This window comes from Poeciliopsis prolifica, unplaced genomic scaffold (assembly GCF_027474105.1).
Source record: "Poeciliopsis prolifica strain line A6 unplaced genomic scaffold, Auburn_PproV2 SCAFFOLD049, whole genome shotgun sequence".
Classification (NCBI taxonomy): Eukaryota; Metazoa; Chordata; class Actinopteri; order Cyprinodontiformes; family Poeciliidae; genus Poeciliopsis; species Poeciliopsis prolifica.
This window is the reverse complement of record NW_026562424.1, coordinates 847,389-861,035: the sequence shown is the minus strand read 5'-3', so window position 1 is coordinate 861,035 and position 13,647 is coordinate 847,389. Positions and strand designations below refer to the sequence as shown.

The 13,647-nt window shown below is 44.8% G+C and overlaps 2 protein-coding genes across 2 annotated transcripts in view; one reads left to right on the top strand and one right to left on the bottom strand.

Moving 5' to 3' along the window:
* shisa9a (shisa family member 9a) overlaps window positions 1-7,405 on the bottom strand; it is a 36,101-nt gene extending 28,696 nt beyond the window's left edge. Inside the window, exons 1-2 of the mRNA XM_055057749.1 lie at window positions 6,547-7,405; window positions 5,342-5,448 (exon numbers count right to left, since the gene is read on the bottom strand). Coding sequence (XP_054913724.1) covers window positions 5,342-5,448; window positions 6,547-7,061 — 622 coding nt within the window. The 5' untranslated portion in view covers window positions 7,062-7,405. The remainder of the gene's footprint in view (window positions 1-5,341; window positions 5,449-6,546) is intronic.
* Window positions 1-13,647, top strand: part of cpped1 (calcineurin-like phosphoesterase domain containing 1) — a 45,536-nt gene that overhangs the window by 2,901 nt on the left and 28,988 nt on the right. The gene's annotated exons all lie outside the window — the stretch shown is intronic.

Here is a 13,647-nt window from a genome sequence, read left to right as displayed (position 1 = left end):
TCTCTGACCAATAAACAGTCGGAGTGTTGATGTGTTCTGGTTCAGTTCTGGAAGTTTGTATGAAAATAAACGAACCGCCAGAGAAAACGTGTGAATGCTGTTTCTGTCTGACTGGACCGGTACCAAGGGGCTGGAGCAGAACCAGCTGATAGACAGGCTGGGCTGTTACTTCATACATAGAGCTAATTAGCATAAACATAATTAGCATAGAGCTAACTAACATAAAGCTAATGGAACAGCGGCTACAAGGTTTCCAGCTGCAGCTGTGGATGTGAGTCGCTACAGGAAGAGAGGAACAGGACGGAGGCAGAAAACGGACGCTGAGGATTAAAATCGATCCCAACATGCAGCCCGACCAAATGACTCAGGTACTGCAAGATGAAATCCAATAAGATCCAAAAATATCCAGGCGCAGATAAAAGGCAGCAGGATGAAAGCGCTGCTGTTTTCATGTAATCACTCTGAGATGCTAATCCAGACGAGAACCGGACCGGATTTAACCAGGACTTCATCTGAAACACTCCAGCTGAACGAGATTCCTACCTGAACTTCCCAAAAGGCATCAGGGACGTGAATATTTAATAATTGGTGCTCTGCAGTTTCCTCATCTCTGAGTATTAAACAGATTTTTCCTCTCTACCTTGGAAATGGGCTCCAGTCCGGTTCTCTGCGATCGGCTCCAGTCCGGTTCTCTGCGATCGGCTCCAGTCCGGTTCTTGGAGATCGGCTCCAGTCCGGTTCTCTGCAATCCGCTCCAGTCCGGTTCTCAGCGATCGGCTCCAGTCCGGTTTTGGGCGATCCAGCCACATGTCCTCCTTCCTGGGCCAGCACCCGGCAGGAGCTGCTTCTTCTCTGTGTGTCCATATGCACGGGCGAGCGAGGGAGGGAGAGAGAGAGAGCCAGGCCATACTGAGGCCTGAGGCAGAGGAGAGAGAAACAGGTGGGGCTCACTCTGCCCCGGGGGGAGCAACTGTTGGTGTTTATGTTTGTAAAAGCTGTAAGCAGGGAGCAGGAGGATTCTGCCCGGTTTCAGGCTGCTGGCGTCAGCCGCCAAGCCGCGGCGCCGCAGGCCGCCCCCGGGCCGCCGCGGGCCGCTTGGCCCTGGAACAGAGCCACTGTCAGCTGAGACAATGGAGAGGAAACCATCCTCCATTTTAAAAACACTCTGCACACACAGCGCCCTCTAATTACTGTCACCATGGAAACGAGACACCAAACACCAACAGCAGCTTTTTCTGCAGCAATATGCTAATTCACCTGCCGTACCACCAAAATAAAAGCTGGGTCTTATAAATGGCTTCTTGTCTCCTCTTCATCATCTTCATCATCATTTAATTTCCTCTTTCTGGTCCAACATTAAAACAAGCTGAGCTTTTATTTTGATAGTCCACTTCCTCTTATTGACAAGCACGTATCAGCTAAATATTTAGATCAGAGCTAGCTACATGTTATCCTAGCGCAATATTTTAATATTTAATATTTTAACAATATTTAAGCTCCATTTTTAGCTAATTCAGAGCTAAATATGAAACTAACGTTATTCTAATCCCGGGTCAACGAGCGATCTGCTCTCACTGTCCACTTATTGACCGAATCTCACACAATAACAAAGACTTCATAAGAAAAATTGATCAAGATTCATAACAAACAGATTTTTTACTTTTGCTGTTTTAGACCATTAAAACTGGAATCTGAATTTTCAATCTAGTTTTTATGAGATGTGATTACAGGTCGTATATTAAGTTGTTCTAATCGTTGAATTTTAACCCCAGTTTATTTGTTTAGCAGTCAGTCAGATGTTCACTTTGCTGTTTTAAGAATAAAATGAGGATGTGTCAGAAACGCTGCATATTGCAGCGCGTTAACATGTTTCTGTCGGGGGCTGAGTGCTCTGACTGCTGCGGGTTTTAAACCCGGGATCGATCTGACCAACACAGATGTTTGCTGCTCCGCTGTAACCGACACAAACCTTCAGGAAGCAGCAGGAACGCTGATAATCGTCAGAATTATTAATTAAAACTTTAGATCGAACTCAAGCAGCAGAAAATGCGCCAATATTTGCAGAGAGGCTTGGCTCATTAGTCTGAATCTATGATTTGGAGAAGTTAGTGTTGCAGTTAATTAGAAAGCGGCAGTGATGAGCAGCGGCGCATCCAAAGGCCGGCCCGCCGGGAGAAACCACAACCCAAGATGGATGGCTGTAATATTTGCTCCGGCATTTCGGCGCCCAGACACCGACATAATGAGCTGTCAGCAGCGGGACGCGACTTCCTGCTGGAAACCCAGTGATTAATATTCCTGGGGGCGGGGCTTCCTGTGATCACAGCTGGAAACTGGAAACATCTCCGTGTTCGCATAAAACGCCTCAAACTGATGTTTTGTTGACCAGTAAAAGTTTCAGGTTTCACTCTGAATTCTGATAAAACTGAAACTTTTTCACAGATCAGAAACTGAAAAGTGTGGCTTGCTTTTTTATTCAGTACCATCAGAACCATGTTTTCACATATCACCAGTGAACTCTGGTTTGGTTTGAATGTGAACACCAAGCGGACCAGAGAGCGCTCCAAACGCAGGACTACAGTGCAGGGCATTCTGGGTAAATATAACCAAAGCTAACATGCTAGCCTAGCGCTAGCAGCAGAAATGGCTCCTGGTCTTCAGCCAAAGACTAAAGAGAAATCCTCCAGCACTAAACTCTGACGCCTCCATCTTGTTTCATCTGGTGAAGCAGGAAGTTGCTCTCAGTGTCTTCAGAGGTTTTAGTGTCGTTTCCTGCAGTGGTTCTTGCTGCAGCGCTCCCACAGGCCAGGAGGGGAACAGGTTGCTCTAAACCAGGGGGGTCAAACTCCAGTCCTTAGAGCTGCTGGCCGTCCTGCAGGTTTTAGATGAGCCACAGGTACAAAACACTGGAATGAAACGGCTTCATCACCTCCTCCAGTCTGGATCGGTTCTCCAGAACCTTAATGAGCTCGTTATTCTGTTCAGGTGGTGCAGCTGAGGCTCATCTAAAGATTGCAGGACAGCAGTTTGACCCCCTACTCTAAGCGTTTGGTTGGATGTTGTTGTATTGGACCCAATAGAACCAGGTCTACCGGAAAACTCCGTAAAAAGAATCCAGGAAGCAAATCTTGTTGTCCTTTCAGAGAAGAAGGTGAAACCCTTTCCTCCTCGTTTCTAAACCGTGTCTTTCCTGCGGTGCATCCGGAGCGCTCCGTTCGATCCTCGGCTCCCAGCCGGTCGTCTTCGCTGCGGGTCGGAACCGAATGGCTGCCAGGCGGCGCTTTAACAGAATCAGAGACTCTCCGAGTTCTGCGCTCGGCTCGGTTCGTTGAGGAGGTTTACAGAGCCGCATTAGGAGAAACTGCTCTGAACAAAATATAGACATGCCAAATATTGCTGCCATGCGGAGGTAACAACTGTGAATCTGCTGACTGTAATATTTCTCTTGATCTGCATATAACTTTCACTCCAGCCTGCTGTCAGTCAGCATCTCTCTGAGTTGTTGTTTCACTCGGTGGGCCGAGTCCAGTGGGACAGGGTGAGCAGCGGCCGGACGACCCTTCACTAAGCCCCGCCTCCCGGCTCTGATTGGCTGTTTCTAGTCAGCCTGGGACAAATCAGAGGATCTTGAATCTTTTCACAGATTATCAGTCTCATGTTGTCACAAGTGCTGACAGTTTTAATAAATATGATGTGTTTTCTAAAAGTTCCAGCAGCTTTAAGTGTTTTTGCTGTGGATGTGAACAGATTGTAGAAGTAATTACTCCTGCCAGGTGTGTACTGAGTGTGTGTGTTTAGCGTTGCCCACCTCTTAATGCGACGCCTTAAGTGACAATTACAGGACATTACTGAGCTGGAAGACGTTTTCTCAGCAGCACTTCACAGATTTGAGCTTATTGGTTTCATTATGAGGAGAATATGAGCCTGTGATGCTTCCTCAGTTCGTTTCCTGCCGCCTCAGTCAGACAGAAGAAGCTTTGAAACCAGTTTGACACAGAAACACGACCACAAAGCCGCTCCTCCCACAACCATGGCCGCCGGTGGCTGGACGTTGCCAGGGAGATGTGTCTCAACGTCTCTGTCCGCTTTAATGCCGGATGTGAAAGAGACGCCGGGTTGTCGGCTTTTATTCAGGCTCCGGTTTCACGTCGCCGTTGGTCTGGATGAGCTCTGGCCTCTTCGGATTGGGTGCAGCACTGACTGCTACTGGAGTGTCACCATCGACTGTTGGAGGATCTGACTTTATTTTCTGTTTGAGATAAATAAATATTCCTGGATTGAGCTGATCTTCATCTCCTAAAGTATTGGCGAATCAGCAACGAGCAGAAACATTTTACTACAGGAACTAAATCTCACTCAGATCTTTAATCTGACAACATTTATTATAAATCTTAATCCTGCAACCAGGAAACTCAGAGTTTGACACAAATATTTTTTATTTTTCTTACAATTGTTGTGGATTAATGTCACAAAAGTTAGTGATATTTTTTCTCATTGAATAAATTAAAGGTTGGATTTCTCTGTCAGGCTGAGACGATAAAACTTGGACTAAATGTTTCCTGTAAGGTCGTTTCTACCAGAGGCAACGTAAACGATGTCAGGATATTCACTTCCTGTTTATCACTTTAACCCCTTCCATCACTTCTGCTGGAGATCTGATCGCTCCTTCAGTACACACACACACACACACACACACACACACACACACACACACACACACACACACCACACACCAATAACACTACAAACCAGCTCCACTAAAACACACAGCACTGGTTTCTTCTTTTCACTTCTTTCTTTTTATCTTTGTGAGATTAAACAGTGTTTGATGATCTGAAGCTCAAAATGTCCAGAAATCATTAATCTGATCAGATTCATGAAGCTGAACCCTAAAAGCCAAGAGGAACCAGATTCTGGTGGTCTGGTTGCGGTCGGCGTGTTTTATTCTCTCTGGTTTTAGTAACAACCGTTCAGCAGGTCCAGGTTCTCCTTCGGCCTCTAACGAGCCGTCACTGGATCCAGGTGTGTTAAACCAGGGAGAGACTAAACATGCCGGATCCGACCCAACGGACCCACTGGGGGCTCTGCTGGTGTGGAGCTTTGAGGCGTTTTCGGTTTGCTTCTCTCAGCATGTTTCTGTTTCTGTTTGATCTTCGCTGCTAAAAACACAAAGAGGAGAGAAGCTGAAATGGCCCACGGGACGCAAACCGGATCCTTTACGTCAGCCCATTAAAACACCCAGAATAACCAACACACAACCAGAGCAGCGCCTCATCACCGCCACACAAACACACACACACAGACACACACACACACGCAGAGTTGCTGAATGGAAACTCACGGAGGGCTGGCGGTCTGGAGACGAAGTGCTGGGAGTGAATCCCGAGGGCCTCCTCCCCCCGGAACGGCTCACCTGGGCCCCGGCCCTGCAGCACACTGGCTACGGCCCTGCGGGCCCCACACACGCACACACACACGCACACACACATACACACACACATACACACACACACACACACATGCGCACACACACAGAGAGAAAGAGAGAGTGTGAGTGTGCATAACATAGCTAATGCAATTATTCACTCTGGATGTTTCTTTTCACCAAAGTGTGCGGTGCAGCAAAGTGGAAAAGTGAAACATGATCCTCACAGCGTTTCTGCACATCCTCACCTGAGCTGCTGCTGCAACTGATTGGCGAGAACTCAGCGGAGCAAAACGCCACCGCCAGACTCCTGTACTACTACACTTTACTCTGCACAAGATTCAGCAACATGGAGGGACTTACTGCAACTTTATTCAGACATTTCCCCAAAGACACGGAACGTTCTGCTGGCCGAGAAAAACCAACCAACCTGCATCTCAACCTCTGATCAATCATCCCAGAGGTTATCGCAATAAACCATTGTTTTCCAGTAACATAACAGATTCTCAAAGATCAATAAACTTTCAATTCTAACAAACATTTGAAATGAAACAACAAATGTAATGAATCATAAAGTCTCTCTGCTGGTTAAGACCAAAACTCCAGACTGAAACTTTTACCATCCATAAAAGACCATAAATCAAGATTCATCATGGCTTTGATTGATTTGTTGATTATTGTGACTGGCTCAGCCACCTCTTTAAAACAAAAACCAAATAAATTAATTCGTTTTTTCTTGTAGAAAAGTGAAAATGCATTTCAACTGAAAACCAGTCAGTTAAACTCATTATTCTGTCAGAGATTAAAATAATTTCCCCACTAAATATTAATAGATTTTTGGATTTAAAGTTTCTCAGCTTGAACTAAACGGACATTATTCATACATAAACAGGAAGTTAAAATACTGTCACTCGTGAACTTCCTTTTGGTTTATATCTGATGTGTTTCTGCACAGAAACTGAATCAACCTGAATGAAGAGTGAGACTGGTCTAGTCCAATCATGGATGAAGAAACAACACTTATAGAAAACGTGTCTGATCGGCCCGGGCTGAATCTCAGCTTCAGCACCGGGATGTTCCGGTCCATTTGGGCCGGCAGCGGAGCGCGCAGCGGGTCTCACCTGGACATGTTCTCCCTCTGCGGCCGGTGCGCCTTCTCCAGCCCCAGCTTGGTGAAGATGCCGACCAGAGCCATGATGGCCACCACGCCGCAGATGATGTAGACGATCAGGTTGGTCTTGTCTTTGGTGCTGTCGTGCATTTTGTTCATCTTCTTGTAGGGCGTCTGGCCGGTCTTCATCCACACCGGCGTGTCGTAGTTCTTGCAGGTGCTCTGGTCCAGCCGCGAGTTTTTCAGGGAGCAGCAGAAGCGGAAGCCACAGGTGCCGCAGCAGTACAGATAGTCTCCCGTCTTGCAGACGAATGGCGGGTCCCACTGGCCCATCACGTCGTAGTAACCCCGGCACTGCTCCTCGGTGTGCGGCGTCTCCTCCGGCGCGCCGTCCTCCTCCCGGGACCCGTTGGACGTGGCGATCATGACGAACCCGCCGAGCAGCCCCGGCTCCCCGTCCGCCTTGCACACCAGAGCCGTGAGTTTGAGCAACAAGAAGGCGAGCAGGAAGAATCTGCCCCCCATCGCGCTGGCTTCCCGCCTTCGACTTCACGCAGAAACGAGCAAACCTGGAGCGACGCGGGAAGGCGCACGATGCTGGCGGGCGGAGGAGTCCGGCAGCGCCGCGCCGCCTTCCGACATTTTATCAGCAGATCCTCATCCAAACAGGAGAGAAACGGGAGCGCAGATGGAGAGCAGAAATGAAATCTCCACGGGATGAAGTGGACTTTGGGGAAGTTGCTCCGTGTACGTCCGTCCACTGCCGCCCTCAGCAGCTCCGATTGCGCGTTTTCAGGAGAGCATCCGTTCACATTCCCATCTGTGCGCTCTTACGCACGGAGTAGGCAGAGACACAAGCTACGGCCAGGATGAGAGCAGAGCGCAGTGAGCGAATGGAGGAGCGAGGGAGGGAGGGAGGGAGAGCCTGGTGCGCAACGGGAGGAGGAGGAAACCGGAGAGAGAGAGCGGGAGGAAAAGCATCGTAGTGAAATATTATCAGAAAAGCCTGGAGATGCTCATCAGGATCCAGTCGGTTCGGCTGCTCTGGACGTTTTACAGAAACTCAAATGTTCCGGAAAAACCTGCAGGAACTTCCGGAACCAACCCGAATCTGATGTTGAGAAAACGGTTCAAAATCACAGATAATGTTCACAAAATCCATTTGATACCGAAATCAATTTCGTCTTATATTTTGATCTAGTTGGGGCCTGCCTAGCAATGCATGGAGGCAGTGACTGACTTGCTTAGTCAGTCACTGCCTCCATGCATTGCATGGCAGGCACCTATTAATCTTCACCTAATAGAATGTCTCTCTATTATTATAACTTCATCCGTGACCGTTAATGCGGCTCGTACCGCTGCGAGCCCACCCACAAAAGTGGTATCAAATCGTGCGGCTCGGCGCCGGGAGGGGTGCTATTACTTTTGGTGGGATTCGGAGTTACGATAAAAAAGTAAAAAGCGAAAAACCATCAAAAAAATTCTTGTCAGTTAGAAACTGCCCAAACTAGTGTAATCAACGTTTCGTTAGAGTGTGGGAAGCACTGCGATTCTGACCCCAAATAAATTTTGAAATCGCCGTCACGCCCACAAATATCGCCCTATCGGTACGAAACTTGGTCATAAAATAGATACGCATGCCTGCTCCGGTAAAATGTTTTCAAAATTTTTCTAGGGCTTACGGTTTTCTGTCTAGGGGCTTCAGAGCAAAGTGATGCGACAGGATTTCGACTCGCTCAGCCAGGATCACTTCCATGTATTTCTGAAAAATGTCAGACCTCAGCACACACCATTTTTATCTCGTCGCTGTTATTACTGTGAGTGATGTACAGATATGAATCGCGGGACTATCGGAGACGAAAGATAGCCCTCTCATACGCTTCAAACGGTTTTCCGATACGTATCACGGTTTCCGAACGGGAAGGAGTTGTTCGGACCGCTTTTTTCAGTGAAAACTGACTGGGTGTCTCACAAAGATAGAATTCTTTCTGTCTCACACACATGACAGTTGCAGAGGATTCATTACCATAGCAACGAAGCACAGCAGGGCCCAGCAGCTAATTAGGACTACAAAAACGCATCACTGTAGTTTTTACTGTGGCAGAGCTCTGAGGAAAGAGCTGGCCTTTAGAATTATAAATTAGAACTACAAAAACGCATCACTGTAGTTTTTACTGTGGCAGAGCTCTGAGGAAGGAGCTGGCCTTTAGAATTATAAATTAGAACTACAAAAACGCATCACTGTAGTTTTTACTATGGCAGAGCTCTGAGGAAGGAGCTGGCCTTTAGAATTATAAATTAGAACTACAAAAACGCATCACTGTAGTTTTTTACTGTGGCAGAGCTCTGAGGAAGGAGCTGGCCTTTAGAATTATAAATTAGAACTACAAAAACGCATCACTGTAGTTTTTACTGTGGCAGAGCTCTGAGGAAGGAGCTGGCCTTTAGAATTATAAATTAGAACTACAAATACGCATCACTGTAGTTTTTACTGTGGCAGAGCTCTGAGGAAGGTGTTGGCCTTTAGAACTGCCTATGTTTTGGGCATTTTATAACTCTTTTTAACCAACCATTGTTACACATGGGATTAGTGTGGCAATTTTAAATTAAGCTTTAAAAATTTTTCAAAATAAAAGCCTTGACAATTTTTCCATCAATTAAGTGCTCTTTTGACCATTTTATGTCTGATTTTACCGAATCACTGTTACACATGGGATTAGATTGGCCATTTAAAACGAAGCTCAATGAAAATTTCAAAATAAAAGTCTTAAGATTCGTCTGTGGCTAATACAGTGCCGCAGGCGCTGCAATGATATTAGCTTGCTTTATCTTTTCGTCTCAAGGTAGGGCTCTTTCTTGCGCAGCAAGACAGTGCATTAGCATTAGCACAAACATTAGCATTTCACTGTTCCCCACTAGTGCACTGCCATAGGCAGTGCAATAAGATTATCCTGCATGATCTTTTTCTCTCAGGTTAGGGCTCTGCCTTGCACAGCAAGGCAGAGCATTAGCATTAGCATTAGCCTTTTACCTTAAATTAGGTATTAGCCATTTCCTTTACTTATTACCCATGTTCAATAATTCATGCTTGTGACTCTCCACATGCTATTGATGACATTGCAGCTTTCTTTAGCATGGATGCTAATGTTTAGCATCAGAACGCTGGGTCCAAACCGACAAGCACACTTTGGCAGGCCCCGGTTAAATTTCTTCAGGAATTTTCTAGTTTTTTCCTAAAGTTTAGCAGAATGATTTTTCTTCATCAAAAGACATTTAAATTATTTAAAAGCCGGAACAGATCAGGACATTTTACCTCCATTTTCGGACTGTTTAACAGAAGAAATCAAAACTGAAAACTATTCACACCTATTTTATCAAATCATAACAGTCCACTTAGAAAAACAAAGCTGCTTAAGGACTGAAGTTTGCTGGACTTTTAAAACATGGCGCTGGCAGCATCATGCTGTGGGAAGCTGTTTTACTTTTTAACGGTCCGTTTATTTTTTCTTCTTCTTTATGAATTTTATATTGACTTATATTTTGTGTGAAAAGATGAGATAAACAGTAGATCAAAAGTTCTGCAGCTGTCATGGCAACAACACTGTTCTGATGGTGCATGCCACACTTTTCAGATTCTGACTTGTTTAATTTTTATTCTGATTTACAGTTGTGTAAAATGTATTACAGTTTGTTGTATTTGAGATATTATGGCATGGTTTAGATGAAAGCAGATTTGTGTGTTAGAACATCTGGTTCCCAGAGATTTTCTGCCCTGATGGATCACAATAAAACAATAAAACCCCAAAATAAAAAAAACATCAGCTGGGCGCATCATTCAACCAGACATTAATCTTTATACATATTTTGTTTTCAAACTCCACTGAAGTTTATTTCACACTTAAGGTTGAAACAAAACAAACTACAAACCGTCTTTACAGTGAAACACTTTTGTGTAACTGTCTTTTGTTTTGTTTTCTTCATTGCTTCCTGCGACCCCCAGGGGGCGCACCCCACACTTTGGGAACCACTGGCCTGTCAAAATCCAGACCTGAGACTCTGTGGCAGCTCTGGATGCTCCTCATCCAATTAAACTGACTTTCCCAACAAAGTAACAGAAAAATCCAGAGGTTCGTGAACGCCTCGTGTTGATCCACAAGAAGTGAAAACAAGGAAAAAGATCAGAACCGCTGAGCAAACAAACATCCAATCCGCTTCAACCCCAATCCAGTCCACTTTTCTGTAAAGGCTGGTTTCATTGGTGAGGTGCGAATGCAGCGCAGGGCATTCTGGGTAAATACAACCAAAGCTAACATGCTAGCCTAGCATTAGCAGCAGAAATGGCTCCTGGTCTTCAGCCAAACACTAAAGAGAAATCACTAAACTCTGACGCCTCCATCTTGTTTCATCTGGTGAAACAGGAAGTTGCTCTCAGTGTCTTCAGAGGTTTTAGTGTCGTTTCCTGCAGTGGTTGTTGGTGCAGCGCCCCCACAGGCCAGGAGGGGAACAGGCTGGTTTGGGTCAGAACCACAGCAGCTGGAGGTGGAGCAGAAGTTCTGGTTCCAGTAGAACCGGCTCGACCGGACTGTCAGGAGCTGAATAAAGATGAACACTGCAGTTTTAAGATTTCAACTTTTCCTTCAAATACTCGACCAAGAAGATAACCTGGTTTTGAATGTTTCAGTGAAAAATGTTTTTGTGACTATGCTGGCGGGAAACGTCTGGACGGATCCAGGTTCTGGACAGCTCCAGGTTCTGTCCGTGGTTCTGGACGGATCCAGGTTCTGGACGGATCCAGGTTCTGGACGGATCCAGTCAGCTGTTCCCAGTGACATCACGCTCTGAGGAACCAGGATGTTTCAAACCAAAGGCAGAAATGAAAGCAGGATTTACTGAGCAGGAAGTGAAGCTTGAAACCATTAATTGTGATCATTTATTAAGATCAACTAATACGGATTTTAAGTTAACGGACTCTGAGGAACTGCAGAACCAGAAGAACCGATGAGAGAAACAAAAACAGCTTCAGCCGTACAGGAAACATGTCAGGACTGAGGCTCAGGAAGAGACAGCAGAACATTTGAACAGTTTCACAGAAATCAGCAGCCAGGTGACACATTAAATATTTCATCATTCTGGCAGAGCGTCATTTCTTTCATATTTTTTTTTTATTGAATTTTTATAACATACAAAAATAAGACAAAAAAAAAGAACAAAAAACAAGTGACAGTGAATCACTCAATACAGATTCTCTTTAAGTAATTTAGTCCCCAAAGCAAACAAACACAAATTAACAATAATAACCAATGATAAAAATAAAACAAAACAAACAACAACAAAAAAACTCAGCAATCTCTGCACAGTTCTCTTAATGTCCTTCATCAGAAACTCGGTCAATGGTGACCATGTTTCTTCAGATTTCTCTCCTTTTCCTCTGATAATGTAAGTGAGTCTCTCCAGAGCCACACGATGTCATCTCCTTCACCCACATGTGAATTGAAGGCATGTCCATTTTTTTCCATTATAGAGATATTAATCTCCTGGCCTGCAGGAGTCCAAAGTCAGTCAATTTTAACTGTCTGGAATTAAAAACACAATTCTCCGGATAAATACCCAAAACACACATTTTGGCCTCAGCAGGTACATTCATTCCAACGATTTCTGACAGAGTTTGCATAACCAAGTTCCAATATTGCTGTAACTTTGGACACTCCCATACGCAGTGAAAGAGAGAACCTTTCCAACCAAACATTTACAGCAGATATCTGGGATGTTAGGTGCCCAGCGGTTCAGTTTAACTCAGGGGTGTCCAAACTTTTTGCAAAGGGGGCCAGATTTGGTGTGTTAAAAATATAGGGGGGCCAACCTTGGCGGACGTTCTTTACATATAACAGCAATTAATTTAAATACATTTCAGCGAGCTGTTGTGTGTTTCACATTTGCTTTTTTATTTTAAGCATATGTTTTGGTTCATTTGAAACATACATATCAAAATTCAATTGACATTGAAAATTGAAATTAAATATTCATTTAACTTCACTTTTTTAACTCTAACTTTTTTGTAACAGTTGAAGAAAGTAATTGTACTCTTGGGTACAAATTACATTTGAAACATAAAAAAAATCTCAAAATGGGACTTTAATATTTACAGAATTTTTAAACACAATAACAGAGAAATTGTCATATCAACAAGTGCAGGGCTCATTTAAAATATGACAGTAACTATAAATGTTGATTAGCACACCTCTCTCTGGCTTGGCGGCGCGGGGACAGGACGCGCGGTGATGATGTGCGCACTAGTGAAACGGTGAAAGGTTTGCAATGCTTTGCGATCAGCGCTGCTACCTCGTAACTAGCCTTTGTAGCATTCTCGTTTGACTCTCCAGCTTTTGTAAAATATTGCTGCTGTGAGATCAAGCTAGCTTCAAGGTGTTTCAGTTTCTCGCTGCGTTCATTACCTGTGATCTTGTCATGTGCCTCAGCATGTTTAGTTTGATAATGTCGCTTCACATTGAACTCTTTAAAAACAGCCACTGTCTCTTTACAAATGAGGCAAACTCAGTTGTTACGTATTTCAATGAAGAAATAGTCCAATTTCCACCCATCCTTGAACCGTCGGCCCTCGCAGTCAACTTTCCTCCTTTTGCTAATTGCCGCCATTTTAGAAAATTGGGGGGCCTCACATACTAATTTGCTGTTCCTATTTGAGCCTCTAGATGTCAGCACTTAGAACACAGCGCTGCTGCCCAATGTATTACACGCGGGCCAGGCGTTATTGATTCTATGTCGGAGGCTGCGGGCCGGATGAAAATTGACCACGGGCCACATTTGGCCCCCGGGCCGGACTTTGGACATGTCTGGTTTAAATGGAGTTATGTAAATTCTCATCAACCACTTGTATTGAAGGAGTTTCATTCTTGTATTGATTGACTGTTTTTGGGCCTTTACTCATGCAGTGTTCCAGTCCGCTACTGGTATCTCTTCTCGAATGTCAACTCTCCATGCATCCAGTTTATCTGCAGTGGATTCCTTATCATGCCTTAGTAAAGCTAAATAAAATAAATATGACCTCTCTTCTCTAGATTTTCTAGCACAATATTTTCTAGGTATGACAGTG